At 43.7% G+C, this 27,196-nt stretch overlaps 2 protein-coding genes across 15 annotated transcripts in view; one reads left to right on the plus strand and one right to left on the minus strand.

Annotated features, from left to right (window-relative positions):
• NBR1 (NBR1, autophagy cargo receptor) lies at nt 11–19,467 on the plus strand. 5 transcript variants are annotated; one of them, XM_021378266.1, is made up of 22 exons: nt 11–154; nt 268–370; nt 2,484–2,546; nt 3,866–3,884; nt 4,283–4,305; nt 5,112–5,258; nt 5,808–5,882; nt 6,961–7,178; nt 8,241–8,405; nt 8,864–9,070; nt 10,227–10,386; nt 10,872–11,159; nt 11,606–11,758; nt 12,624–12,699; nt 13,142–13,252; nt 13,723–13,911; nt 14,033–14,167; nt 14,759–15,122; nt 15,413–15,507; nt 16,072–16,150; nt 16,547–16,652; nt 17,056–19,467. In XM_021378266.1, exons 2-22 carry the CDS (start codon nt 269–271, stop codon nt 17,227–17,229), a joined length of 2,949 nt encoding a protein of 982 aa, XP_021233941.1. In that variant the 5' UTR covers nt 11–154; nt 268; the 3' UTR covers nt 17,230–19,467. The 5 variants fall into 5 exon arrangements, with proteins under 5 accessions (XP_021233941.1, XP_021233943.1, XP_021233944.1 ...); XM_021378268.1 differs by having other exon boundaries at nt 5,811–5,882; XM_021378269.1 differs by having other exon boundaries at nt 12–154; nt 13,750–13,911.
• MPP2 (membrane palmitoylated protein 2) overlaps nt 20,978–27,196 on the minus strand; it is a 15,373-nt gene continuing 9,154 nt past the window's right edge. Inside the window, exons 2-13 of one of the 10 annotated variants that reach the window (XR_002432962.1) lie at nt 26,288–26,421; nt 25,343–25,495; nt 25,087–25,236; nt 24,387–24,614; nt 23,349–23,480; nt 23,022–23,127; nt 22,847–22,918; nt 22,586–22,747; nt 22,032–22,234; nt 21,832–21,960; nt 21,491–21,744; nt 20,978–21,203 (exon numbers count right to left, since the gene is read on the minus strand). Coding sequence is in view for 9 of the 10 variants with exons in the window: in XM_021378271.1 (XP_021233946.1) it covers nt 21,568–21,744; nt 21,832–21,960; nt 22,032–22,234; nt 22,586–22,747; nt 22,847–22,918; nt 23,022–23,127; nt 23,349–23,480; nt 24,387–24,614; nt 25,087–25,236; nt 25,343–25,495; nt 26,288–26,421 (1,646 nt within the window). In the remaining variant the exon portion in view is untranslated. Of the gene's footprint in view, nt 21,745–21,831; nt 21,961–22,031; nt 22,235–22,585; nt 22,748–22,846; nt 22,919–23,021; nt 23,128–23,348; nt 23,481–24,386; nt 24,615–25,086; nt 25,237–25,342; nt 25,582–26,287; nt 26,422–27,196 lie in introns of those variants that run through there. The other 9 variants (XM_021378277.1, XM_021378276.1, XM_021378275.1 and 6 more) reach the window with 9 other exon arrangements.

Raw genomic sequence — 27,196 nt, forward strand, 5'->3', positions numbered from 1 at the left:
GAGAGGCACGCCAAAGAACCAATAACATCGCGCGAGGTGCGGGGAGTCTGCCTAAGCCGGTCCGCCATGTTAGGGCTGTCGTACTGCTGAGGGGGTCCTAGTGCTCGGCTGGCGGTTACTACGGCGGGGGTTACTGTCAGAGCTGTAGTGGGCGGTGAGTGGACCTGACTGCCCGTCCCCCCAAATCTGGTCCAGCAGGCGATCGCGGGCCGGGGCTGCCTGGTAGGGTTACCTAACAGGGCTTCCCTTGCTTCCTGAGGAACACAGCATGGAGCCGCAAGTGAACCTTCGCGTCAGCTGCCGCGGGGAGACCCAGAGCTTCCTGGTGTCAGACACAGCGCACACGACGTGGGCCGATGTGGAGGCCATGGTGAGCACTACCCGGCTCCTTCTCTTTCGGCTTCCAGAACTGTGTTGTTCATCTTACGGGGCGTTGAAATTGGTCTTTTTTCATTCTACTGTAGCCTCCGTGTTGTTTTTTTTTTGTTTGTTTGTTTTTGTTTTTTGTTTTTCGAGCTTTGATAGCGACTTTAACTTTTGTTTTCTAGTTAAAATGATGTGGAAAAACTTATTCGAGATAGAGTTTTATACGGGTTGGGGTTTTTTGTGTGCGCTTTTTTTTCCTGTTTTTTGTTTTGTTGTAATCTGTGTGTGTGAGCAGGTGGCCCAGATGTGTGTTGCTCTAATCCGCAATTATGGGTTTTACTACTGTCCTGCCATAAAGCGCACTTTGTTTTGCTTGTCTCCCATTTTTTTGTTTATTCAGGTAGGCAAGGTTGAGTAATACTCATCTGTTGCTTATAGAGCATTTTCCTGATCTTGTTGCTGTTCTATGGGTTATCTAGTCGCCAATACGTCATATGCTAAAGTCTTTGCTTAAATGTTTATTTCTGGTTATAGTTATTTCAGACTCTTCTGTTGGATGAAGTTTAATCAGTGCAATGAAGACTCTGTTGGTTATGATGTAGTGGCAGTATTTTTGCTCACTTATTCTGTAGCAATTCTTCTGTTCTTCTTGTTTGTTTGCTTTTGGTTTATTCTTTAAGTTGCATCTTACCAGTGTTTTATTTTCTCTTTACTATTTAATTCTGTTTAGCTAATGTAATATACGCTGCGGGATGTTCTTGCATGATGACTTACTCAAATTCAAAACCTAAGCTATATGATCCCTTCCTTGTTGTATTTCAGAATTCAGGAAGAGGTGTTAGTTCGCTCTTAAAGTAGTTGTTGATAGGTAGACTGTGTAGGAGTGTTTGAGTGGGTCTGTGTCCTACTTGCATCGAAGCTGGAAGCAGATTGCTTTTAATCCTCAGTGCTCTGAGGATGAGAGTGCGCTTATTTGAGTCATGGGCCTCTGTGGCATTAGGGTTACTTCTCTAACCAAGGGTGATTCTGCTCTTTGCAGTGTTTCATGGTAGTACTAGCCAAACTGTTTCTTGTGTTTTTACTGTATTATTAAATATGTCTAGTGTTTAAAAAGGATGGACAGCTTTATGGCTGTAGCATGAGTTTTGGGGGAACAACTTGTGGTGTAGAGATATCTTTAAGATGACATTTTCTTCTCAGTGAGTTAGTTCTCTCATTGCACTCCCAAAATTAATTTGGGCTGTATCACTGAAAGGACCTGCCAGTCACATATAAATTCTGCAGTAGAGGTAGCTCTTGTGAGGCTGTGTAAGTCCCAGTCATTTGCTGTCTTCCAGGGTGGCTAGAGGCCTTTTGTTAGGTCCAGGCTGGCAGAATATGTCTCAAGTAGAGCAGTCTTGGAGGAAAAATGCAGTTTGTGTTCAAAAATGCACATGAGATTCAAAGTCTTATTCAACGTAACGATTGCTTTTGTTTACAATTCATCGAATATTGTGGATTCTGCCCTGTTAATACAATATAGCTGTTCAGATTTATTGTTGTTATTGGGAAATGCATAATGGATTTATATGTTCAGGTGTGCAGTGCATCTGCCAGTGAGAAGCAGAATTTAATATTTCACTCTTCTTAGTTTGAATTTATTCTAGTTCCTCAAAACTCAAATAGGTTTGTAAGGGGAAAGAAAGGCTGCTTGTCCGTACCAGGTGTTTTTTAATGCACAAGCTAGTGTTCAAAGATTGTTGGCTTTAGCTGCTTTAAATTGCAGTGTTTGCCATGACTGAGTTCATTAACCCTGAGCGAGTCCCCTTACTGTGAAAAGGCCTTTCTGTGATCTTGGTTTGCTGGATAAACATTAATTAGAGAAGTTGGAACACTAAATAAATGATTTTCTTCTTTTCATTGGGGCAAGTTGTTAAAGGGTGGAGGGAAGGCACTGGGAGGAGTACTTCAACTCCGGAAGAACAGACTTCGTAAAACTGTTTATTTCAGTTGAGAAACTAAGAGGGGAGGGTGAAAAGATAAAAACTTTTTTTCCTGTTAATAACCGTGATTGACTGAAATCTGCTGGAAGCCTATCTCATCGTTTGTTTTTGTTTTTCTCCTTCTTTTACTTACAGGTTAAAGTTTCATTTGACCTGGATGACATTCAGATAAAATACATTGATGAGGATAATGATGAGGTATAATGCTCCCCCCACTTCCCTCTGCCTCTGAAATACAACTGCTGTGAACCTTTCTGCATCTTGTAGTCAGTCCTTCTGGAGCGTATGTTTTGCAGGTCAGAGGTGGTGGGCTTTGTCCCTTTGAGAAAAGAGTAGCTGTTAGTCTCTTGGTTTCACTCTTAATGTAGCATTCTTAATTTGAAACAGAAGCCATTGCTTCTGTTTTTCAGACCAGTGTAACCCAGCAGAAACAGGTACCGGTTCTTTGTGCTCTGAGGAATGGATGGTTCAGTTGAGGGATTTTAAATTTTTTATTATTATTTTATCAGAGTAAGGTGCTTGTAACTGCTTGTGTCTCAAGGCACAATAAAGACCCGTCTCTTCAATCTACATTTGTTCTTCTGAGATCCCCTGGCATTAGCATATGTTGACTTCAGTGATCTGGTGTACTCAAATCTTCTGCTTGTTTTATGCGAATGCTATAATCTGCAAGCAGATTACTGACTCAGAAGGCAAATTAGTTATTTCCAGTTGTCCTTGTTGAGTAACTTCCTGCTTGGCATAACTTTGACCTCATTCTTTCTGTTTATCTAGAGATTTAGATTGGAATGTAGCTGTCAGACAGAACACAATTGCTGAGCGCTCTGAGCTCCGCAGATTGATTTGCCGCTTGGCTAAATTGCAGAGATGAGGACTTAAAATAAAATTCCTAATGGGAAATGTCAGGACACTTCCAGAAATGTTTCAGGGAGAGATTCTGTCCTTACTTTCCAGCCTTTATCTCTCTCCTTGTCTACATATGCGTATACTTTTTAAATATGTATATCTGTTTGTTAAAGATCTTTCACGTGCTAATCGAGTAAATATTGATCAGAATTATGTGATGCTGTAGTGATTAAATGACTCCTTGTATGAGTAACTTCTTTGTGCAAATTTTGATTAAAAAAAAAAAATTGAGGACCCGTAGTAGATTGTGTTGCCTTGTTTGTGATCAACAACACTCAAGTGTTGCATGCTTGATATTGACAGCAACTGGGTCCAACCTCTGTTTACGTGTATAGCAAGCCCTGGCTTACTTCTGCTGGATGAGGCCATGCATGTTCTGGGTTCAGCAGAGCCAGGGGCCTTGCTGATGGTGCAAACCTAATAAAGTACGTGATCTACTCCAGAACACTTCAGCATTGATTAATAATTAAACATTGCAGCAATAACAAAAATCTGAAGGAGTGATAGATACTTAAAACTGAATAAAAGTACATTTACTTTGAAAGCATGTTAATTTCAAAAACTACAAAAATAATTAACTGGCTGTTACTCATTATTATTTCTCTTTGCAGGTGTCTGTGAATAGCAAAGGTAAGCTGCTACTTTACTGAACTAAAATCAGGCTCGTTAATAGACTTATCTGTTACCTTATGCAGAAACAGCTGAGAAACCTTGCTTATTGGAATCTTATATGTGGTTGGGCATCACATTCTTCCCAAAGGAAGAAATCTTGATACAGAGTAACTGACTTTTTTTTTTTTTTTTTTTTTTAAATGAGTGCCTTAAGGGAATGTTAAATCTCAACTCTCTAGGCTACAGGCCTTTCCTTGTTGCCACATGTACAACAACTTCTTTAGTATTGCTACTTTAAAATAATTTATAGAAGCTGTGGAAGGCATTCCTAGATGTAAGGGTTCTTAAATACATGCAAATTTAGCATATGGTGTTTGATGTAGGGAAAAATTCACATGTTTCTCTTTTCTCTTCAGAGGAATATGAAGAAGCTCTGAAGGTAATTGGTCTCTGGATTTTTCAATATATTCAGCTCTCTCTAATGAGGATTGTTGTAGCTGAAAAAATAGCATTATCTAGCCTGTGGAGATCAGAATAGCTCAGTTTTCTTGCTTTGGATGATAGCCTGAATATTTTGCTACGCTTCGGTCCAGCCCGGTTGATTTTGATTTTGTATTCATCAGTTGAATATGTAGTTGTGATTCAGGGCTCTGAGCACACAGTGAAAAATTACTGGCTTTATCAAACGCGCAGTAATACCATTTTGCCCAGTTTGGAGGTACTGGGCTTTTATGAGATCCACTTAAAAATCTTACCATTCTTGCATTCTCCAATGTTACACTCTCTGGCAATAAAACTTCATTTCATGCTAAGAGCTTAGTTGCTTCATCAACAGTTATATATTTTTTTCTAGACAAAATAAGGATTGCATTCCTTTGAATTGTACAGTACTAGTGCTTTCAGAATTTATGACTTGAATTACTAATCTGAAAATAATAAATGAAAACTTATTTCAAGTTCCTTGTGAGATTATTGTTTACTGGCCTTATGTAAACAGCTTTATTGTAGCTTTTAAAACTCCTGCAGAATATCTGCCTAATAAACTTCTTGCTTGTAGTGATCTTTCTAATAAGCATATTGGTTACAAATCAGAATATAAAAAGCTTGGCATGTCACTCAATTTTTCATGTTTTTTGTTGTTCTCTACCCCTGCCTCTCTGGTGCAGTATAATGCCGTATTTTTACAGGATTTAGTATGTTGGTTTTAAGTGGAGTAAATATGGTATACTGTGTACTGTTATTTAGATTGCAGTTAAGCAAGGAAATCAACTCCAGATGAATGTGTATGAAGAAAGCTCTCCTCTGAAAGAAACTTCATCTTGTTCTTGGCAACTGCATGAAAAAACAGTCACGGAAAAGTTGGCAGTTCTTAAAGATGAGCTGACAACTCAGGTAGGATGCAGAGCTGGATTATATTCTCATTAAAACAAAAAAATGGTGTGTTATTCACTTCTTAGCCTGATGATCATTTTTACCCATACATTTAAAAAACTCTAAGCTCAAAAATTGGTCCTTGTAGCTACCTGAATGTGGCCATTGAAGGTCATAACATTGCTTGGATGTCTATAAGAGGATGTTTTGATGCTGTATTTCAAAGTACAGATTGATTCTTGTTGACCGTTGTGAATACTTTGGTAAATAAAATGGTCTCCTGAAGCCCTGATTTGCCTTCTGGCAACCTTTGGTTGACTTGATTGCTTTGGCTTTGATGTTTAATTGCATTTGAATGCAAATAAGGCAGAAATCTTTCAGGAAAACTTCAGTGGCTTCCTTGTCTGGCTTTCTTGCTGTTTTTTAAAGAACTTGAAATCTTTATTGTAGAAGATACTTGGGAAAGAGCTATTTGAAAGTGGTTGCTATGTTGAAAGTGTGGGTGGGTTGATTGGTTTGTTTTTGTGGTTTCGCATACACGATGTGTTTGACTTTTTTCCTCTTCACCAGCAGAAGTTAAATCACAATAGAACAGGAAGAACAAATGAAAGTCCTCCAGAATGGTTTACTAGCTACTTGGAAACAGTAAGTGTATTTTCTTTTGCAAAATCCTTTAAGAATATTAAAATTCCAGAGGTTTTGGGTGGAATTGATACCTGTGATGCCTAAGTCTGTATATCTGATGACATTTGTTCTCCGTACTTGTGACCTGAATCTTAAATGGTATTTGGACATCTAATCACTCCACTATTGCGGCAACAAATTGAGATTATGTGTCTAACAATGACTGTCTAGATGGGTTTTTACAGTGTTGGTGTAACTTAAAAAACAAACAAACAAACAAAAAAAAAACAAAAAAAACTTTGATACTTGCCACTTTTGTCAAAACTGGGTTGTTTGGTTTATGCATTTGATTGGTTTGAGTGTAGTTTTAAGTAGCATTGTTTTTGAGAAAGGCTGGAATAATTGTTTAGACATTGGTCCCTTCAGTGTTTTGGAACTTTTGTGCTAGAATCCTTGTTGCGCTCCAGACGGCCACAGGAATTTTGGGGTACAGCATGAAACACGGTATTTCTGTTGGAGAGTCTTGTTTGACCAGTTTCAGTGGGGTAATACTTGTGCTTCTGTTCTCTGGAAACTAACTTTTGATGGCCTTGCTTTTCTTGGTAGTTCAGTTTAAGAAAATGATTTCAAGAGACCAATGAATATAACCTGTAGATTAATGAGACACGTTAAATTGTTTTAGGCAAGTAATAACATCACTGAGAAGCATTTAGCTGGGAGTGGTAAGAATTAATCAGCCAGTGTCTTCATGAATGAAGATATGGTGGTGCAGTGGTATCTTTAAACATTTTTTCTCAGTTTTCCCTTCTTTTGCAACTACTTTGTACAAACTAAAGATCTTTCGTAACTTGGAATACTAAATAATGATATTTGAAAAGCTTCTGGTGGACAAAATTGAGACTTTAAGATGAACAGAAACTACAGGGCAGTGTATTGGGAGTTAATGGTCTTGGATTTGTTTCCTTCTCTTGGTGCAAGGCTATGGAATAACTTTACAGTTTGTACTATAAGCTTGAATTTTTTTTTTTTTTTAAATTTACCTTGTAAAACCAGCTTCTTGAAGCTGCATCTCAGTGGTGACTTTTCTTTTCCTCTCCAGTTCAGGGAGCAGGTGGTGAAGGAAACTGTTGAGCAGCTGGAGCAGAAGCTGTATGAGAAGCTTATTCATCACAATCAGTCTCCAGACTTCTCTGAGAGCTCTATTACAACAGCACCTCCAAATTCAGGGACCCAAAGAAAGAATGGTAATCAATGTGACTGGCTGATCTCCTGCTGCAACTGCCAGGCTCGAATTGTTGGAGTTCGCTACCAGTGCAGGTAGGATATGATGAGCGATGACAGTATAGGAAACTTCACAGGTTAAGCATGTGAATGAGATTTTGAGAAACCATCTTCCGTATTTCTAATCTGATGGATGGTATATACTTCAGAACCTCTAGAATGTGTCTCATAAAGAGCTTGTGGTCTCTGCTGTTGCAAACAGTCCTTACCTGCATAAAAGCAAGATTAATACTGTTTTGAAAAAAAAAAAAAACACCTTTCTTAAAAGAATATAAGAGAACTTTCAGACTCTTGTTGTTCTCAAGCACTTTAAAACTAATACATAACGTGCGATAGTTAACAAAACATTTTCCTTTATAAATTAACAAAAGTGCAAAAACTATGGCTACCAGTCTGTCAGAACTAAAAGGAGGATTTTTATGGTCGGTGAGCTTAAAGGATGTAATGCTTTTATTTTTCTCTCTTTTAATTTTATTTTAAATGCACTTCCTGTCATTAGTTTGTCAGTAATATGTTTTGAGCCTTTTGAGCCACTGAAGTGAGGTTTTTATTTGAGTGAGACAGTTGCTGTAAAGGTAAGTATTTTAGGATTTGACAGTAGCAGGGAATGGAACGTCAGTAGGGGGTTTTCTTTTGGGTATTTATTTTTCTTGCTGACCTGAGGTGACTATCTGTTTTTAACCAGTCCTGTTCCTTCAAGAGCAATCTCCTTTACATCCTGAAAACTTCAGTTAACTTTTTCTTCATATTTCCTTGTATAAATATAATGTTGTTTCTGGTTTGGATTTCAATGTAACATTTTATTCTGGAGAGAAACAATTGTCAGTAGCTTATGCTGAACAAAGTGTCAAGTTTTTCATTGTGTATTGGAGAAGGAAGTGGGAACTGCATTGCCAAGAGGAAATATTGATCTAGGTGTTCCAGATACTGATGTATGGGGGAAAGAATGAGCTTCTTCCACTCAGTCACTGCTTACAGTGATAGTTTGATACTGAGTTTTCCATTTTTTATAAATGGAAGGATTAATTATTCTTTCTTTTCTAGAGTATTAATTGTTTGTCCACCTTCTGGTAACCTTCTGCCTTTACTACTTTGCAGTCTCTGTCCAGCCTACAATATTTGTGAACAGTGTGAAGCAGGAACGTATGCACATGATCCTAATCATGTATTGCTAAAGCTACGAAGACCTATGCTATGTATTGCTGAAAACTACGACATTGCACAGTTTTCACCTTGCCTGCCCACTACTCTGGAGCAAGTTAGGTAAATGGTGGCACCTGTCAGTACCTGCTAAGACTATCCTGGCAGCAAAGTAGAGAAACATGTCTTGCGGTTGGTGTTCTGCTTTTATGAATTTGGATTTATTCATAATAGGAAGTGGTACTCTGTAGTGTGAATATTTAAAAATAGCTCTATACTTACAAAATGACTTCAATCAAGAATCTTACAGAGTTTTTAATAGTGAAATAGGAAAGATCATAGGTGGGTGGTAGACTTCTCGAGCTTGCTTGTTCTTTGGACGTGTTCTCATCTGTCTTCTCTTTCACTGAGGCTATTCTAAATACCTTTATCAGTGGCTGTGATGTTGTTCTTTGAGAATCATTTGGTCTCCAGTCTAGAAACGAGAGACATTACCTGAAGTGTTCCCTCTGAGACTGTATTGACTAAAGCTAAATTTTAATCAATTTAGTATGCTTAACAAAGTGATTCTTTCTCTGCAGGCTCCAGAAGCAGATAGACAAAAGATTTCTGAAGGCAGAAAAGCAGAGGTTACGAGCAGAGAAGAAACAGCGGAAGGCAGAGGTCCGAGAGCTCAAAAAGCAGCTAAAATTGCACAGGAAAATTCATCTGTGGAACTCTGTCCCTGTATTGGAAAGTAGTGGCTCGCCGACTCTTAAGTCAGACAATCTCCAACACAGTACCTTACCGTAAGGGTTGCTATTAGCTGAACAGTTCTTAGTTGCGCTATCTGGCCTTCTGCGATGAGACCAAGTTGAAGTAACGAGGAAGGCTGTGGAGTCAGTTACTCATTCAGAGTATCATATGTGTTTGAATCCTGTGGAAATTTTGTCTAAATAGAATTTGCAAGGTGGAGTGTTCTTTCTTAGGAGAGTAGCAGAAGAAAGAAAACAAAGCAGTTGATGATTACGTAGGTTGACGAGGAAGGTGAATGCCTGGGATTACGTTTGTGCACATGCTACATAAATTAGCATTGCTGCTAGCTTTTTTGAGAATCCATACTTTCCTGTTTTAATTGTCTCCTTATAGTTAATTATATTCTGTGTACATGTGTTCAGTGCTTTTTTCTTTTTTTCTTCCGTATGCGTTTAGGATGAGGGACATTAGGCAACAGCCTTTCAGGCAAGGCGAACTACTTTGCATTTTTTGGTTCCTTTAGGTTTTGTGAATGTACGGGGTGTTTAAGGGTTGATTAGTAACTTCTGTTTGTGAGGAGCTTAAAGTAGTTATTATGGCTTCCTCCTGACTGAACAGAAATATTACAGAAACAAGAGCGCTGCTAATTGGGATCTCTTGAAGTTGATGTTGATGGTGAACTGCTTCACCGGTCCTCTGTCAGTGCGCTAAACTATCAGTAGAGCTTTTGATTTTTTGCCTTTCAGGCAAATCTGTGGTACTTACTGAAAAAACAATGCTGTAAGTAAGGCCAAATAAGATTATATCAGTGAACCATAAGTCTTTGATTCAGAATTGGAAGGATGACTGACTTCTGTAACAGAGTAGTAGCATTGCCCGAAGTGTTTTAAAACTAAATTAAAAATCAACTGAAGAGCAGTGAACTTTTTTTTTTTTTTTTTTTTTAAAAACCTGGATGCTGTAATCGTAATAGAGATTCTTCCACATGAGCAGACCTAATTTTCGTCTGTTTCCTTTTTGGTTAAGCAAAACAAACTGCTATGTGGTGTTTAGACTTGAGATGAAAACTGTACTAAAACATTACAGTTTGGAAACATGTCTAGAGACAGGAAAAAAGCACACCTAAGTATGTTATTCTATTTTAGCCATAACAGCTGAGTAACTTCCTCAGGTTTTGCTGTTTTGGTTTGTTTTCCTTCACCCTCCCAGGAGTCTCAGTCAACACTTCCAAGCAATTGTCCCAACACTAAGTGCAGTTTTTGTTGATGAGAATTTGCCAGATGGCACTCACTTGCAGCCAGGCACGAAGTTCATCAAACACTGGCGAATGAAAAATACAGGCAATGTGGAATGGAGCTCAGACACAAAGGTATCTTTCCTTTGTTGTTAACTTTTACATACTAAAATAGTTGTAGAAGATGAAGTTTATATGTATTAGGAATCTCAGTTCTCTCTTGGAACTTGTTTATGATTTATTTTGATTGGTTGATTAACTGGAAAATGTAGGGCAGTAAGCTGTCCTTAAAACTAGAGAGCAGAGAAGGAAAGCAATCAAGGTAAACATCAATGAAAATGTCTTCTGTTGTTGTTCTAATGTAATAGTGCAACCCGGTTACAGCAAGTATGTTGCATTTCTGATTTCTGGAACAGTTTCTTCTGTTAGTGTTGACTGAATTCCTATTTAAAGATGAGTGTCTTCTTACTTTGTGGTGATAGAGACTAACGTGAACCTTTACTAGCAGCTGTTCTTTGTCTAGCATTTGTATAAAGCCTTTTAGCAGAGAAGTTCAAAATGTTTCTTCCTCCCTGCTTGTAAAGAGAAACTTGTGAAGTTTTTGCTTTTTTCTGTTTCAGCTGAAACTTATGTGGGGAAATCTCACTTTGGCATCTTCTGAGAAAAAGGATGTGTTGGTACCGTCCATACCAACAGGACAAGTAGGAACCGTTTCAGTTGAGTTTGTGGCTCCCAATATAGAAGGAACTTACACCTCTCACTGGAGGCTGTCGCACAGAGGGGAACAGTTTGGGCCTAGAATCTGGTGCAGTATTGTTGTGGATCCCTCCCCAGCTACTGACTCTTTAGAAAGCAATTGGAAGGATTTTGATTCCCATCCTAAAGATAATATTTCCAGTAACAAACAGGTGAGTAACTCATCCAGTTTTGGGGCACTTCTGAATGATTTGGTAGTTTGAAGAATGTGCATTGTTCTCTGCAGTGGTGTTGTGTTCCTAACTATAATGATCTCTGGGGGATTCCTTTAGTAGTTTGCTTCTGATTTTTTTTTTTTTTTATTCAAGTTATTATTCAGCAACTTCTTTTGCAAAAACTTCTTTTTTCGGATATGGTAATTCTTTTTTGACAGATATGCAATAAGTTACTGATCTGTTTCAGCTATTTGTCTAGCTTTTTTAGTAAAATGAAACATTGCAGAATTTCTTCATGTTAAGTCTTGTCTTTTGGCTCCTAAATGAGACAAGTTTAGTATTTCTTCAGGTTGCCTGTGACTTTAATATTCAGGCTTTATGTTTTTTATGACTTAGATTTGCTACCTGACTAAGGTGCTTCTGAGTCTTTTTGGCTTTTGCAGGATACTTACTTGAAGACAGAAAGAAATGCTCATGTTATGAGTGAAATTGTGGAACAGGCTGAGATATCTCTGCCAGCTTTTCCTTTGAAGATGAAAAATCTACCCACTGAGAGAGAATTCTATATCCCATCTGTTGATCTTCTCACTGCACAGGTAAAGTGCTTAAAAATAATCAGGGATGAAACAAACAGCGTTGGTTTCGATATCTATGTCCACAGACATCCATAAGAATAAGTAGCTTTTAAGCTTTAGAATAACCACTGTTTTTTCAGGGAGAGTATACTGCACTTTATATAGCAGAACTATTTTCCCGAATTATTACAGGGGGCTGTCACTGTAAGCAAGGTTTGTGCTAAGATTTCTTCCTTGAAGTGTTGTGGTGTAGGGTCTGTCTTTGACCTCTGACAATGGAGTACTTAACTTACCCTCTCGCTGCCTTACCTTGTGTATTGTTTTCTCTGGTGTGGGGGTGGACTTTATGGGGAAAATGTCCTCAATCTGAGGTCATGCCAAGTAACTAACAGAATGGAGTAGACACTTTTGTAAGATACTGGAATCACAGAATTATAGAATCACCAAGGTTGGAAAAGACCTCTAAGATAATCCAGTCCAACTGTCCACTAATGTTTCACTAAACCACGTCCATCGGTACAACATCTAAACGTTTCTTGAACACCTCAAGGAACGGTGATTCCACCACCTTCCTGGGCAGCCCATTCCAGCGCCTGACCACTCTCTTAGAGAAGAAGTACTTCCTAATGTCTAACCTGAATCTCTCCCCTTGTGCAGCTTCAGGCCATTTCCTCTAGTCCTATCGCTAGTTACATGGGAGAAGAGGCTAACTTCCACCTCACCACAGCCTCCTTTCAGGTCGTTGTAGAGAGTGATAAGGTTACCCCTGAGCTTCCTCTTCTCCAAGCTAAACTATCCCGGATCCCAGGGATCTGATGCTGGGAAGTACCACATAAAATTCCAGTTCATTGTTTGCTGATGAAAACTGTGGGATTTCTTTCTCTAGGATTTGCTGTCCTTTGAGCTATTGGACATTAATATTGTACAGGAATTGGAGCGAGTGCCACACAATACTCCTGTTGGTAAGGATTTTCCAACATTCTGGTGAACTGTCACTAGCATTTTAAGTTACCATTTACTCAATGAAAATTTGTCTGGGCAAAAGTTTATCTGTTCTTCGGGCTAAAGTGTATTTCCACCTCCCAAGTCTCTCTCTTTTTTCTTTTTTTTTTCTTGTTCATCACTACAGATCTGTCACTTTCAGTCTTAACTTCTTTCCAGTTTCACATCCCCAAGACCATAAGATTCCAGGCATTCTAGAAGGCTACCACTTGATTTCCTCAACAAGTATCAGTGATTGCAAAGCTAATCGTCTATTTTGCCAAAGTATCTTATAAGATAACTGGGTTTCTTCAGTCTTGGTAGAATGTTCTTTAAGAAAGGATAACTTCTTAAAAAGTTAACCCCTGGAGGAAAGTTCCTATTACTTCAGTGATAATCATCTTCATAATGTTTGTTTTACAGACATGACTCCATGCATGTCTCCTTTGCCGCATGATAGCCTCTTGCTAGAGAAACCTGGCTTAGGTCAGATAGAGGAGGAGAGTGAGGGGAGTGGATTTAAACCAGTGTCTGGTAAGCAGTAGTGATGGGGAGCTTGAGAATGGGGAGGGAGGATGATATTGTCTAATCTGATAACTGAATGGAAGTGATGTGTTTTATTTGCCTGAAGAATTGGAACTCCTGTTTTTTGCCTTTCAGTGGAAAAACAATTTTTTGGATCATAAATCTATAATCTGATGCTGTTCTCTGTGAAACTTGGAGTGTAATATATCTAAAACTTGGAAATAGAGAACTAAGGTTCTTCTGAGTTCTCTATCCTAGTAGAATTGGTGAGAGAACTAAGAATATACCTTTTAAGAACGAGATTAGACCTTCACATTCCATTTCAACTTGAAATGAATTCCAAAATCTTTAACTTCTGAGGAATAATCAGTGCATAGAATCAGTATTATTAGCCTTGGTTAGATTAAAAAAGAAATGGTTTAATGCTTGTGTTTCCTTGTGGTGACATTAAAGTAATCAATTGTGTTTCCCTTTCAAAGGAATGATTGAAGTCTGCTTTTCTACAGATACTTGTGTGGTGAAAATGAAAACTGAACATCTGCTGAACCAAGAAGAAGGGGAAGAAGATATGAGCGGAACTCAGTTTGTCTGTGAAACTGTAATTCGCTCTCTGACTCTGGATGCTGCACCTGACCATAAGCCTCCCGAAAAAAAGAAATCCCTGAAGAGTGAGTACTGTATTTAGCTGACTTCTGTGGCTTTACTTTCCTCGCAGTTATTGAGCATAAATTGATTTATGCTGCAGCTAATGATAAATTTTCAAATCGTTTTTCCTGATTGTTGTATTAGATTCTTTGCAAGCGTTCCAAGACACCTTCAGTTGTAATGTGATAAATGAAGAAACTTCTAGGATAAAAACTCACTCTGCTTCTAAAAAGGAATCAAAGATCTATCAGTCAGAGGCAATGACAGAAAATGGCGATGGTAAGTTAAATAAGTCTGAATTGAAGGTAAAGCAGAAAAAAAAAATCACGAAGAGATCTCTCGTGTTCTAGGACATTGATTCTCTTGATGTAGCAAGGATCAATGTTGCATCAGAAAATTGGTGTCAGTGCTCTGAAGAAACAGCTATTTTGAGAGCTTTTAATTAAAGGAAGAAAAATAAGAAGTGAAATTGAGTTAATGGTTCCAGTCAGTGTTCCAGTCGTTACTCCAGTCATTCAGAGAAGCACTCATAGATTATGCATGGCTGGCACTTCTGTATTTTGTGCGCATAGCTTGAAGCCTGTGCTTAGATCTGATGCATATAATTTAGGAGCTGAAAATTGCTGTTCTCAGTGTAGCTGTTACTTCTGTTATATTCCACCTGAACTTAATATAAGATCGATACCTTCCCCCTCCCCTCAAGAAATAAATAGTAATAATAATAAAAAAGCTCCTTCACAGTTAACATTGGTAGCAGAGGTTTAAAGTTATTTCTGAATAATTGCCCTTTATGTCTGGAACAGTACTGCCTTTGGTCTTATCCAGGCAAAATAGACAATTTTTAATTCATTTTTTTTCTTTTTCTATTAGACGAGCTTCTAATGTCTGATGAGAGAACAAACCTGTCTGGCAATACTGTCAGATCTGATGAAGACGAAAGTGATGATAAAGATGATGTTCAGAGTCAAGGCTCTTCTGCTTCATCAGAGGATTATATCATTATTCTCCCTGAGTGCTTTGATACCAGCCGTCCTTTAGGGGAGTCCATGTATAGTTCAGCTCTTTCTCAGCCCAGCATGGAAAAGACAGGAGAATCGGAAACAGGGGCGGGGAATTCAGAAGGGGAAAGGCAGCCACAGATGCATAGCATCAGTAACATTTTGACAACTTCACAAACACTGGCTGTAGTACCGTTGGCCCCAGAGGTTGTGGACACCTTACCCCAGACAGAAAGGTATGCTTCTAGGACAAGAATAAAGAGTTGCTGCAAGGTTTATTGGATGTCACAGGCAAGTTCAGTGTCCAAATAGAAACTGTTGCAAAAAAATTCACTTTTGCATGTGCTTGTGAGTGTCCTATATCCTGTAACTTTTTGTAAAGCCATTTGTGCTTAGCTAATCAGTGAGTAGAGAAGGAAGGAAGGGAATACATTAAGATTTCCTTCGCTTTACCTAGACTTACCTACGTGTGGGCACATAGAATGGAAGTGGTAAAAGTAATTGTTTTGTCGCTTTATGTTTTCAGAAATCTTGCATCTCTTCAGAATCGTATCTTCCAAGATCCAAGCATACTAACTTCAGAGAATGTCTCTTCCACTCCTTATAATCAAATAAGAGAAGGTATTGACTGTACTTACTGAAGGGTGCATACATAGTTACATCCTATTCTTTACACCTACAATTGAATTTGGTTTCTTTTATTCTTGAGGAGAACAGAAACCGGCCCAAGTAATACCATCTGTTTCTCTTGGGTTGTTTAAAATTTTATCATACAGAGGTCTTGAATAAAGCAATAATCAGCTTTGTGAATCAGGTGAGCATAGTATTTATTGATTAGAAATGGTAGGAGAGCACTCCAAAAGTGTCTGTACACATATAGAAGTTTATCTTGCTCTGGAATTAGAGCTGTATGCTAAAGTCGTTGTTACAGTTATTTGGAGTTTGGACAGCAGTTCATGTAACGGTGAAGTAGATATCTGGCTGATTAGTCAGTGGGTGACTCCTGGAATTCTTTTGATTATATTGACTGTAGTGAGAATCTTGCATGCCTAGTTTGCATCTGGGTCACCAAGCTTGAAAGTATTAGTTTAGACTGAATCTCACTTTCTGTTTATGTGCATGTTGAATCTGTTCAGCTTTTAGTTAACTGTATGTGTTCATGTGATAACTTTTTTCTTCTTCCAGAACCCAGTGGTGAAGACAGGCATGAACCAGGATCTTCTGTATCTCTAACTGGTAACCAGAAGGGCTCAGAATACCCGAGGTAATGAAACAGAAGCTGCAGCTTCGCAAATTCTATTTGGTCCACGGCCTTTCTTTTAAGATTGAGTGACTAAGAATCAGTGGAAACCAGACAGAAGTTACTGTAGTCTGGATGGATATGTCACAGCTTCTATGTAGATAGACTATTTAATCCTTTCAAACTTCCATTTTATGGAAAGTAAGCTAACGTATTGTAGCATTAAAAAAGTAAGTACAAGTTAGCAGATGGCATGGAGAGCTTGATGCCCGAGTAGCAGTGATTCTTTTGGATAATGGGTTATTCTCGCCAACAAGAAGTAAGTCTCAATTGAGCCATTAGCGGAGAAAGACTTATATTTTAGGAGAAAGAAACACATGGCTTTTGCTGACCCGAATGTAATACCTAACCTTTCTGCAGACACCCACAGAGTGGCAGTATTGCAGGAGAACTAGTTAAAGGAGCTCTGTCAGTTGCTGCCTCTGCCTACAAAGCTTTATTTGCTGGACCACCCATTACAGAGCAGGTAAATGTCTTTTTCCCATGTTCTCTATGAGTTTCACAGAATTCCAACGTTAAAACTGTAGGTGTTGGTACCTTAATAAAACATATGTTCTCTGTGTTGATGTTTCACAACACATTGCTGCAACAGTAAAATGTTAAGCTTGATGGCATCCCTTGGAAGCACGGTGCTCCCCTAGATGATAGAGAAATCCACGCTGTGGGGATAGAAGCACGTCTCTTTGAGTGTAATGCAAGAGCAGTAATTCAAATTTGCAAGTGACCAATGAGAGTAGATGCACATTGCTTCCTTATGGACAAAGGGCCTCACTGTCATCCCTGCGTGCCAGTATAATGCAGGACGACTGCTTGAGATGGCAAAAATAAGATAAACGATCTTCTTGTCTCTCTTGTTTTGTTTCTATCAGCCTGCAGCTTCAGAAGAGCACGCTGCTGCTCTTCTATCCAGTCTGTGTGAGATGGGATTCTGTGACAGGCAGTTAAACCTGCGACTGCTGAAGAAACACAACAATAATATGGTTCAAGTGGTAACTGAATTGCTTCAGATCAGTAACGGTGACTGGTACAGCAATAGATGCTGAACCTTCCTGGTGGAGGGATGAATCTCCTTAGTTGAGCAAATTCTTATTAAACACTACAACGTTAGCAGGCTGTCCTTCAACTGCTTTGGAGATATAGATAAAACTTAGGCTTTTCTTTGCGCTTTTGACTTTTTCCACTCATGGAAGCGTCAAACAGTGCTTGTCACAACATTTTACAAATTGGAGACCAGAATTTCAACTTTACTTTTGCTGACGTTAGCAGTATTGAAGTTGGTAACTTTATACTGAATCCTTTTTGCCTGGGAATGTTATAGAATGACTTCAGCCTGCACGCAGATAAGAACTTCCCCTTGCGCTGTATGTAAAATAGTTCTAGGCAGCTGGGAGCTCTTGTTTTGTTGACTTCTAACAAACTTTGTAATAGGAAGCAATGTAAAATGCTTCTGTAAAATGTAGCCTTGTCTAATTTACAAGAGATACCTGCTACTTGGAAACTTGTTTCTTCTGATATGATTTAGTTATCAAATTTTGTCCAGTTCATGATAGCAGTGTAACAGATTTAAACCTTACAAATCATTCTGGGGTGGGGCGGGATGTTGCTCATATATTAAAATTAGTCTTGAATCACCAAATGACTTCTGAAAAGCCTGAAGTTAACTTGAACTGATGTATACCAGGAAAATCACTGTTTCTTGTAGCAGAATAAAGCATAAGAGTTAACTTACTACAAATTGGTTACAGTTAATAGCTGCTGGTAACAATAACAGAAAATGTATATGTAATAGAAAATATAGCCTACATAAAATATTTAGTTAAAAATGGAGTTGTAGGAAGGACCTTTCTAAGAACCTCTGAAAAGGTTCGTTGGAAAAATATGTGTAAAAACTCAACCCCTATGTTTTTTTTTCTGTATTGTCCAGACATCTTAATACTACATAAAGAGTTAAAGAGGGCATAAAAAGCCAGACCTGAACTGGAGTATGAATTCTGGTAACATTTGGGAAATGAAAGAACCCCCCCCCCCCCCCCGGGGTAGGGGTTGTACGACATACTTTATTTTGAAAAATGTAGTAACTTAAGCAGTGTTAAATATATAGTCTCTAGCGATGGTTCTAGTTGCTCCTGTGTTTCCGTAAACACATCTGTAGAATTCACTTTCTCTCAAGATTTTGCTTTACATACGCATACTTATTTCAAAGTTTAAGAATTCTCTCCTAAACATCCTGAGAGGAGACTTGATTCTGAAGAATCGCAAGAAACCAGTAACATACGCTGCCATGCAGTGGTAAATCTATAGGTAATTGCTCAGAGGTCAGTTCTCTGCAAGTGACAGCAATGTTGGCTACATTCTTTGTTTTGAGTAAGCTTTCTTAGTTGCTGCAGTAGGAGACCAGTGATCTTGAAATACAAATACTACTGTTGCTTTAAAATAAGGTGTTTCTATTTTGACACAACATAGCTGAAGCAGTTATCAGTATTCTGACTGATCAGATGATCAGTAATAGTTTTTTAAAGACCTAATACTCTCCGTGATAAGATACCATTAAAATAATTAAAGAAAAATATGTATCATACTGTTTCTGTTTTAAACCTATTTTTATAGATAGATGGAAGGTAAACTCTTAAATGTTTATTTTGAAATATGATAGGACTATTTTGCAGTGTTTCCCATCTGACTGTACCCCAGTACAGCTGTCTATTGTGGACCAGATAAATACTTTCCCGTAACTTGAAATTACAGTTGTTTGTTTTTCCCCCACCATAACTTACACATACTGATTTGAATATCTTTTGGCTTATGCTTACTATGCGGTGGGGAGGAGAGGACATGGATAAGTGTGGTAGCTGGCGAAGTTATTAAACTTAATGTGGTTGTCGGCTTCGATCTGGAATACCCAGCAGCACGCTTGCTCTTTCTGTGTATGCCTTTGTAATTAAGATTTTAGTGCGTTCTGTAAATTAACAAAACACTAAAATGTTTGAGGAAAAGCACTTCGTTGCAGATTGAAATGTGAAGTGTGAAATAGTGTTTTCTTTAAGTTACTTTTTACTAGTGGTTAGATAATGTATGCTCAGGCTTAAGGTGTATTTTCTGTTGGCTTTGTATATTTTGTTAGTGGATGCATGATATAATTTATAATATGTTCTATAGTGCAAATATGACTTCTGTACCTTATTTAGGATAAGCGCTTTAAAGTCAACTGTGATGTGGGGGAGAGGAGGGTAGAAGACCACTTTTTCCTCTGACCTTACAATAAATCATCTTATCTGGCTGGCTCTCATTGGCCTCTTTACAGGCGGCTGCTCTGGCTGGAGTGCTCAGCTGTGGCTGTTTCCCTCTGCCCTGGCAGCTCACTGCCCTGCTGCAGCATCAGGACCCTAGCGAGGTGGGTGCCCTGCTTCTAAGGAGGAATGTATGCCTGCTCTGTGGCACTGCAGCTGGCTGTGGTGGGTGATGCGTAAGCGGAGGTGGGGGGGAGGGAGGGAGGCGGGGGTGGAGTGACTCAGGCAGTGCCAACTGTGGGGATGCTGTGTCACATTGGGGCTGCAGGCATGGGGCTTCTGGGGCAGTACCGGACTGGGCCTAGAGAAGCCTGCTTTCAAGAGTGAGGCTGAGCCTGGCTTGGCCACTGCAGGGGCAGTCAGGCCTGCGGAAGTTCATTGTGCCCCTGTACTGTTTTGAGGTTGTGAGGTCTGGTCCTTCTCAGAGCTTGCATTATTCATTGCTTTCTGCTTCTTTGGTAGAGCTCAGGCCTGTCCCCACCCTGGAGGAGGGGTGGGAAGGAGCTAGTAAACATTAACTGTGAACTTGGAGAAGCTGCAGCTTCACTGCCTGGGGCTTGCAAGAGACTGCAGTTATGGTGACTATGCTGCAATAGTAATGGGACTCTTTCTGTGTTAGAGAAGGCCAAATCACTCAGGCATTCTTGTCTTTCCCTTCTGCGTTGCATGCTGCAAGAGGGTGGGGAATATTGAGTTAACTGTAGCCTCAGACCACTATCTTGCACACTGGGAAATTCTAGAAGTACTCTGTTGTACCTTAGAGTAGAGGGAGAGGCCTCCGAAGGCTTCTGGGACACGCTAGGAAGGGCGTAAAGTGCTTTAGCAGACGCAACTGAGTGCTGGGAGTTCTGTATTTTATCTTAGACTACACTGTGGGCTCCTGGGATTCTTCAGTGTTGCTTTGGGAAGACACCTGTGAGCACTGGGCAGTCCTTGAATTACAATAGAGCACACTAGGAAGAATCTAGGACATCTTAAAACACACTGAGGAGATGTGGAGGTACTGTAGGGTGCAGGGGGGTCCTTGCCTCCTCCCATTCACACTGAAAAGCATTTTAGAGCACACTGAAGAGCTCTTCAGTACTCTCAGAGTGTGCACTTGTCCTCTAGGAGCTTAAAGGTGCTGTACACTGTAGCTAGGCATCCCCTTTTGTAACTTGATGGTGGTACTGGGACCTAAGTTAGGTTCCAGCATGGTGGGGGCACACACACATGAGCACAACGCATGCATAGCTCTGTAAGGGGACAAATGCACAACTAGGCCTGCACTTGTGCATCACAAGCTCTCTGTGTACATGTATGTGCAGACACATGCCTACACCCATGCATGCCTGCAGCTCCGCTTACCTTTCCTGGTGCCAGCAAGGAAGGGCCGGGAGTGAAGTATGAAGCTCGCCCCCCCCACTCCCAGCACCCCCTAGCAGTCGCTGTTTTGTGTCCTCCACTACCCGTGCCAGGGCTTCCCCATCCCTAGGTGCTTGGCCATAATGACGCAAAGTCGCTGTTTTTCTCTTCTTTCTCTTTAATAATAAAATAACAGCAACATACCACAAAGGAACAACCTGGGGGCAGGGGCTATGGGGACCTCAGGGGGGCCCTGGAGGCTTGGGCAAGGGGACAAAGAGGACAGGAACAAAGCAGAATAGAGCCACCAGGCTAGGCATGCCCACGTACGCGTGCATCTGAGACACTCTGTCCCTGGCCCCTGGGTTCACTCCAGGGCAGCTCCCCTGCAGAGATCATCAATTACAGAGTTAACTGCAGGCTAATTACAGGGTGGGAATTTTCTGGGTGTTACTGGGATATAGACACTCCATCCCAGGGGAGGCTCCTGCATGGAGAAACTGAGGCAAGGGCCACATGGTGGCGCAGTCTCCTGGGATAAAGTGAGGGCAGCTTTTGGCAGTGAGTTAGCTGTGTAGGCATGGGGTGGGGGGGCTGTCTCATATCTGTCCCCCTCCCCCTCCCCCCCCAAAAAAAAAAAACAGTGTAGGGGGGAGGGAGAGAAGAGCTGTACCTCATAGTGCTGGTACTGAGCAGGGCGTACTCATCACAGTGGTGGGCTCCCAAGACAGGAGTAGAGGGGCACACGCACTAATAGACCCAAGTGACAGGCACCCACTGGGGCTCAGCACGCAGACGCTCCATGGCCTCGCGCAGCTGCCCAAAGGTGTGCTCCAGGTTGTCGTTGGTCAGACTCAGGTCGAAGTAGTGGCTGTAGCCATGCTGTATGCGACTGCTCTCCTCTACTGTCCGCCGGGCATCAGCCTCCTGCCCACACCAGTGGTGCCTCAGTTTCCCCACTGCTTTCCCCCTCCCCTCCCCTGCTGCACTGCATCCCTTGTCCCAAGCACCCACCGTGAGCTGCTTGATAGCCACGCCACTCTCCAGTGCTGCCCGGTTCATGGCCCGCAGGGTTTCGGCACTGGGGGCTTCGATGAACACCACATAGGGCACGAATTCTGCTGTCCTGAGAACCTTCACTGCCTGTAGGGGGAAGGGATGGGGCTGAACCCTGCAGATCTCCCCTCAGTCCTCCTCATTCAGGTGCTGCCTACCTGGGGGTTGACGTCCAGGATGCACATCTTGCCAGCGTTCACCACAGCACGGATGGAGTCAATCTTGGTGCCGTAGAGGTTGCCCTCATACTCGCCGTGCTCCAGATAGTGACCTGCCTTGATGTCTGCCTCCATCTCACCCCGTGATACGAAGTGGTACCCATGCCCATCTTTCTCGCTCTCCTTCGGCTTCCGTGACGTATCTGCCCACAATGTCACCCTGAGCACCCAATGCCAGCCCCCCTTGGGGGTCCCATTCAGTATACAGTGATGGTAACAGGGCTATGACACTACTGCGAGAGGCTGGGTCACAGTGCTTCTCACAGAGGACAGTGATGCTCTTAGGGGATAGCGATGTTCATGGGGGGGCAGTGATGCTTTTATGGGCTGGTGATGTTCAGAGAGAATGGTGATTATACCTGTAGGTGACCCTGATGTTTACAGGGCCAGCAGTACATTTAGAGAACAATAATGCCTTTAGGGGGGTGGTAATGCTTTAGGGGACAGTAATACTGGGGCAAGGTGACACTTGTGGTAGACATGGGGACACTCACAGGGAATGGTGGTGCCATAGCGTGCCTGGTCGGACATGATGAGCTTGTTCTTGAGGCTGCGTCGCCCCACACCCTGGGCACCGATAAGCACTAGGGTTTTCCTCCGGAAAGGGGGCATGCGAGCCACCTCCTCATAGATCAGCAGCTCATGGCGGTCAAACTCTGCGTAAGGGACAGGCACTCATTGTGTGCCATGGGGATCCCAGGGTGCCATCACAAGCACAGCCTAGGGACTGTCCTTCGTCCCTTGGGGATGCTCACCGGCATTCTTCGTGGTCAGGTACATCATCCTCTTCTTTCTCTTCCCACTGAGGCTGCTGCACAGGGCCCCTGCTGAGGGCATGAGGCTGGCTATGCCAGGGCTAGGGACAGCACCAGGGCACAAGGACATGGCTGTGGGAGCTGGGGACCCACGGTGGGGCAGCGGGCTCCTTACCGGGTGTGGGGGCCACCTCCACGTCTCGCTTCACGAAGGCTTTTCGCTTCTCCTCTAGCAGCTGGCTGGGGATAAGCCCCGCACTGCCCCCCTCCACATGGCATGCCTGAGGGGGACAGGGGTGTGCGTGTGGGGACCCCATGTCCCCAGGAACCCTCCCTGTACTGCATTCCTGGGGGGAGCACAGTACGGCACATTGGGGTATTCATCCCCAGCCTCAAGCCCTCCTCCCCCTCCCCCAAAAAAATAAAACCCAACAAACTCAGCAGCCCCTAGGCTGCTGAGAGACCCTGGACTGGGGGACAAAGGACAATGCCCAACTCTCACCTGCCACCAGTTGGGGTCATCCTGGTTGACGATCTGCAGCAGGTCCCCGGCAGTAAAGCAGAGCCCAGCCTCCTTGCAGGGAATGAGGCTGTCGGAGGCTGGGTCATAGTCAAAGTGGCACTTCACAAAGACCTGGAGACAACGAGGGTCACCAGAAACAGGGGAAACCCACATGGGTGCCGTGCTCCTGGCTTCTTGCAGCACTGTGCCTCAGTTTTCCCAGCAGCACTAGGTGCACTCACACATGTACATGCACACACGTCCCCCCTGCCGCTTGGTGCAGGCAGGCATGCAGGGCACCCACGCACACACAGGCAGCACCCAGGGCAGCACCCAGACACCACAGCAGTCCCAGGGCAGCGCCTGCACACAGCCCTGCACCCACGCACAGCCCTGCACCCAGGCACAGTGCAGCTGTAATGGTACACATGCGGGCATGCGTATGCAACAACACTCTCAGGTCCCTGGCTGGGCAGGAAGTGTGTACACACAGGCAGCAGCAGGGTGCTTGGGGACACACGGTGCCAGGCGGTGCAGTGCCAAAGGACTTGCTGACAGTGCCTCTTTGTTCCTCTCTGGGTGACAGCACACAGCTGACACATGGCTCAGGGTAGGGGACACGGCACCCAAGTGCCGCTGTGGGGAGGGGAATGGAGTCAGACGGGTGACAGTGCAGCCACCACGGGCAGGAGTGGGGTATCCTTGTGGGTGCCCAGGGTGCAGGTCACGGAGGCAGTGGGATCCCCAGTCATGGGACACTCCCAACTGGTTCGCAGGGGACATAAGGCTCAGGGGGCTGGAGACATAGGGCACAAAGGCATGGGTAGATGGGACACAGGGCACATGGCAAAGGAACAGGGGTCACCTGGGTATAGGGCATGAACACAGGGAAAATGGAAGCATGGGGACAGCACAGACGTGAGGACAGTGTAGGCATAGGGCAGCGGGACTCAGGGGCGTGGAGGCACATGAGCCATACTGGTGCAAGGTGCAACATGCAGAGTATGGGTGCAGGGTACAGGATGCAAATGTGAGTACCTGCCGGGGCGGGTGTGGCTCCTGATAGCTGGGCAGGATCTTGAGGACGACGCTACCACTGGCGTGGCGCAGGCTGTCCTGCAGTGCCCGTGGGTCGCTGCCCACCTCCTGCCCATTCACCTCCCGGATGACATCCCCTACGTGCAGCAGTCCCTGCTGGGCCACCATGCCCCCATGCAGGATGCGGGCGATCACCAGCTCCCCCCGCTCCACCCGAAATGTCACTCCCTGGGTGGAACAGTCCCACATCAGCCCCTGCAGCAGTCACCTCGTGTCACTGCCCCAGCACCTGACAGTGACGCCAGTGATTTCCCCAGCACCCTGCACTGTTCCCAGTACCATGCAATGTCCTCAGAACCATCCAAGGTTTCCATGCAACGCTCTCAGTAATGTCCCAACATCCAGCAGTGTCTCCAGCATCCAGCAATTTCCCCAGTACCCTGCAGTGTCATCAGCACTGTGCAATGCCCCCAGTATCCATCAATTCCCCAAGCAATGCCCCCACCACCCATTAATGCCCCCTGCAACTTTCATTGTCCCCAGCACCCAGTGATGTCCCCTGCATCATGCAATTTCCCCAACACCCTGCAATCTCTCCAAAATTATGCGATGTCCCCAGCACTGTGCAATGTCCTTGCAATGTTCCCAGCACCCAGCAAGGCACCTTGCATTGCCCCCAGTGTGTCCTGATCCGGCTTACCAGGTTCTCCCCGGCTGTCTTGCGAATGCCCACCATACGCACGGCATCGGGGGGCACAGGCTGGTTATTGAAGGTTGGATCCAGGACCGGGCTGGGCGGGGGTGTCTCATAGCTCTTAGAGGCCACTGAGTCGTGGGTCTCCAGCAGGGACTGCAAGGTACACAGCTGTCGCACATCTGTACACACACACCTTACACACGTGCAGGGTTTGCACATGCACCCTGCATGCACAGGGCTTGCATGCCTCGTGCCACACCTGGAAGTGGGGTTCACGCAGGATGCAGGCCAGCTCGGCTGCTGCACTGTCCTGCTGCACCAGGTGCCCGATGTCACTCAGGATCTCCTGCACCAGCTCCACATTGTTATCCCGCACCGCCTCTAGCTTTGTCTCCTCCAGTCGCTCGTGGGCCTGGGGTGGGGGCAAGGGACTCCTGCTGCCACTGGTGCCCACAGCTGTATCCACATGGTGCACGCACACATGTGCACTGTGCACATACACTTATGTCCACGTGCACTCTCTGCATGGGCACAGAGCCTCGCATTCACATATGCAAATTCATCTGTTAGGATACACATCTGCACCCAGCCTTGCATGCACCCTACCACACCAACCTGTGCATGCGTGTGCCAGTGCACACATGCATACTCAAATACGAACATTTTGTGCTGAATGTGCAGGACATGCGCCCACCATGTGCTCCCCATGAGCACAGCCAGCAAGTGGCATGCACACGTGTACATACACCACCTTGCACAACACCTCTCCCCACTCATACCCAGCTCCCTCTTGCTGCTCCCCAACCCCACACAGCTGCAGCACAGCACCCTCACACACAGCTGTGCACATGCAATACATGCACACTCACTTCCATGCATGCACACAGACATATGTGCAAGCATATACACAGCTACACCTCCCTATGCATACACATATATGCATGCACACAACTATGCATCCATACGCGTACATCCCCACACATGTGCATGCACACAGATGTGTGGCATACCTTCCCATCGCACACACGCCAGCATCTGTGCACACACATGCAAGCAGACACAAATGTGCGTCTTCCTCTGTGTAATACAGGCACACGTGCACTTGTGCCCATTCACGCTCACCCATCCACACACCTCTGTGCTCCTACATCCTCTCCTTTCCCCATGCTGCAGGGTGACAGGAGGGACACAGGGCCACCAGTACCTTGCGCCACTGTACCTTTGCCAAGGACCTTACTATTGGGCTCTCCATGATGCCGCGGAGGAAGATGAGGTCAAGGTCAGCAGCACCTGGGGTGCTGGGGAGGCTCAGGAGGTTGTCGAGGACTTGCTGCATGGCTGGGGACACGGGAATGCGGGAACACGGGGATACAGGGACAGTCAAAGGAGGGGGACAGGGACAGATTCAGGGTCACCATATCCCTCTCGCCTCACCCCAGGGTACTTCATGGTGGTGTGATGGGATGCCCTGCTCCAGTGGGCGCTAGTGGTTCTGTGACATGTCCCCTCTCCCACCCATGCCTCAGTGTCCCCCTGCAATGAGCACAGCATCTCCTTGCAAAGGGCCGCCTCCCCAAGCTCCTGCCTATTGTTGCAGGAGGCTGAACTGCCCCTCCAGACCCTGCAGTGGGGGCAACAAGGAGAACCTACCTCCAAAAAACATCACTCTTGGGAGGGGGTTGCTTACACAGGGAAAGGAGGGAACTCCTCAAAACCCCCCGGAGGGGTATTCCCCACACTCAGTTCATGCAGCAGCAGACAGGTCTGCAGTGTAACTGGCAGGATGCAGTAAAGCTTGGAGGGGGGGAGGTTTGCAACACAACCAGGCAGTGCAGTGCAAACAAGAGGTTGCAGTGTAAATGGGCGGGGGGGAGGTTGGGGGACAACGACACAGCACTGCAAATGAGGAGGTTGCAATGCAAACACGGGGAAAACACGCATCTGGGGAGTGCAATTCAACAGGGCGGTGCAACGCAATCAGCGAGGGGATCGCAATGCAAACAGGGATTCAGCAGGGAGCCGTTGCAATGGAAGGAGAGGCTGCATGCAATGGCGGGCGAGGCTTGAAATGCGGATGGGAAAGGGGGGAGGTGTTGCTCCCAAACATCCCCCA

The sequence above is a fragment of the Numida meleagris genome, chromosome 26 (assembly GCF_002078875.1).
Source record: "Numida meleagris isolate 19003 breed g44 Domestic line chromosome 26, NumMel1.0, whole genome shotgun sequence".
Lineage (NCBI taxonomy): Eukaryota > Metazoa > Chordata > Aves > Galliformes > Numididae > Numida > Numida meleagris.

Bases quoted from the DNA above. Each gene is read 5' to 3' on its own strand.
- NBR1 (XM_021378266.1), top strand. From the start codon at position 269: ATGGAGCCGCAAGTGAACCTTCGCGTCAGCTGCCGCGGGGAGACCCAG. The intron at 5,259-5,807 runs GTAGGATGCAGA...CCTCTTCACCAG, and splicing joins AAGATGAGCTGACAACTCAG to CAGAAGTTAAATCACAATAG. The intron at 13,912-14,032 runs GTGAGTACTGTA...TTGTTGTATTAG, and splicing joins AAAAAAGAAATCCCTGAAGA to ATTCTTTGCAAGCGTTCCAA.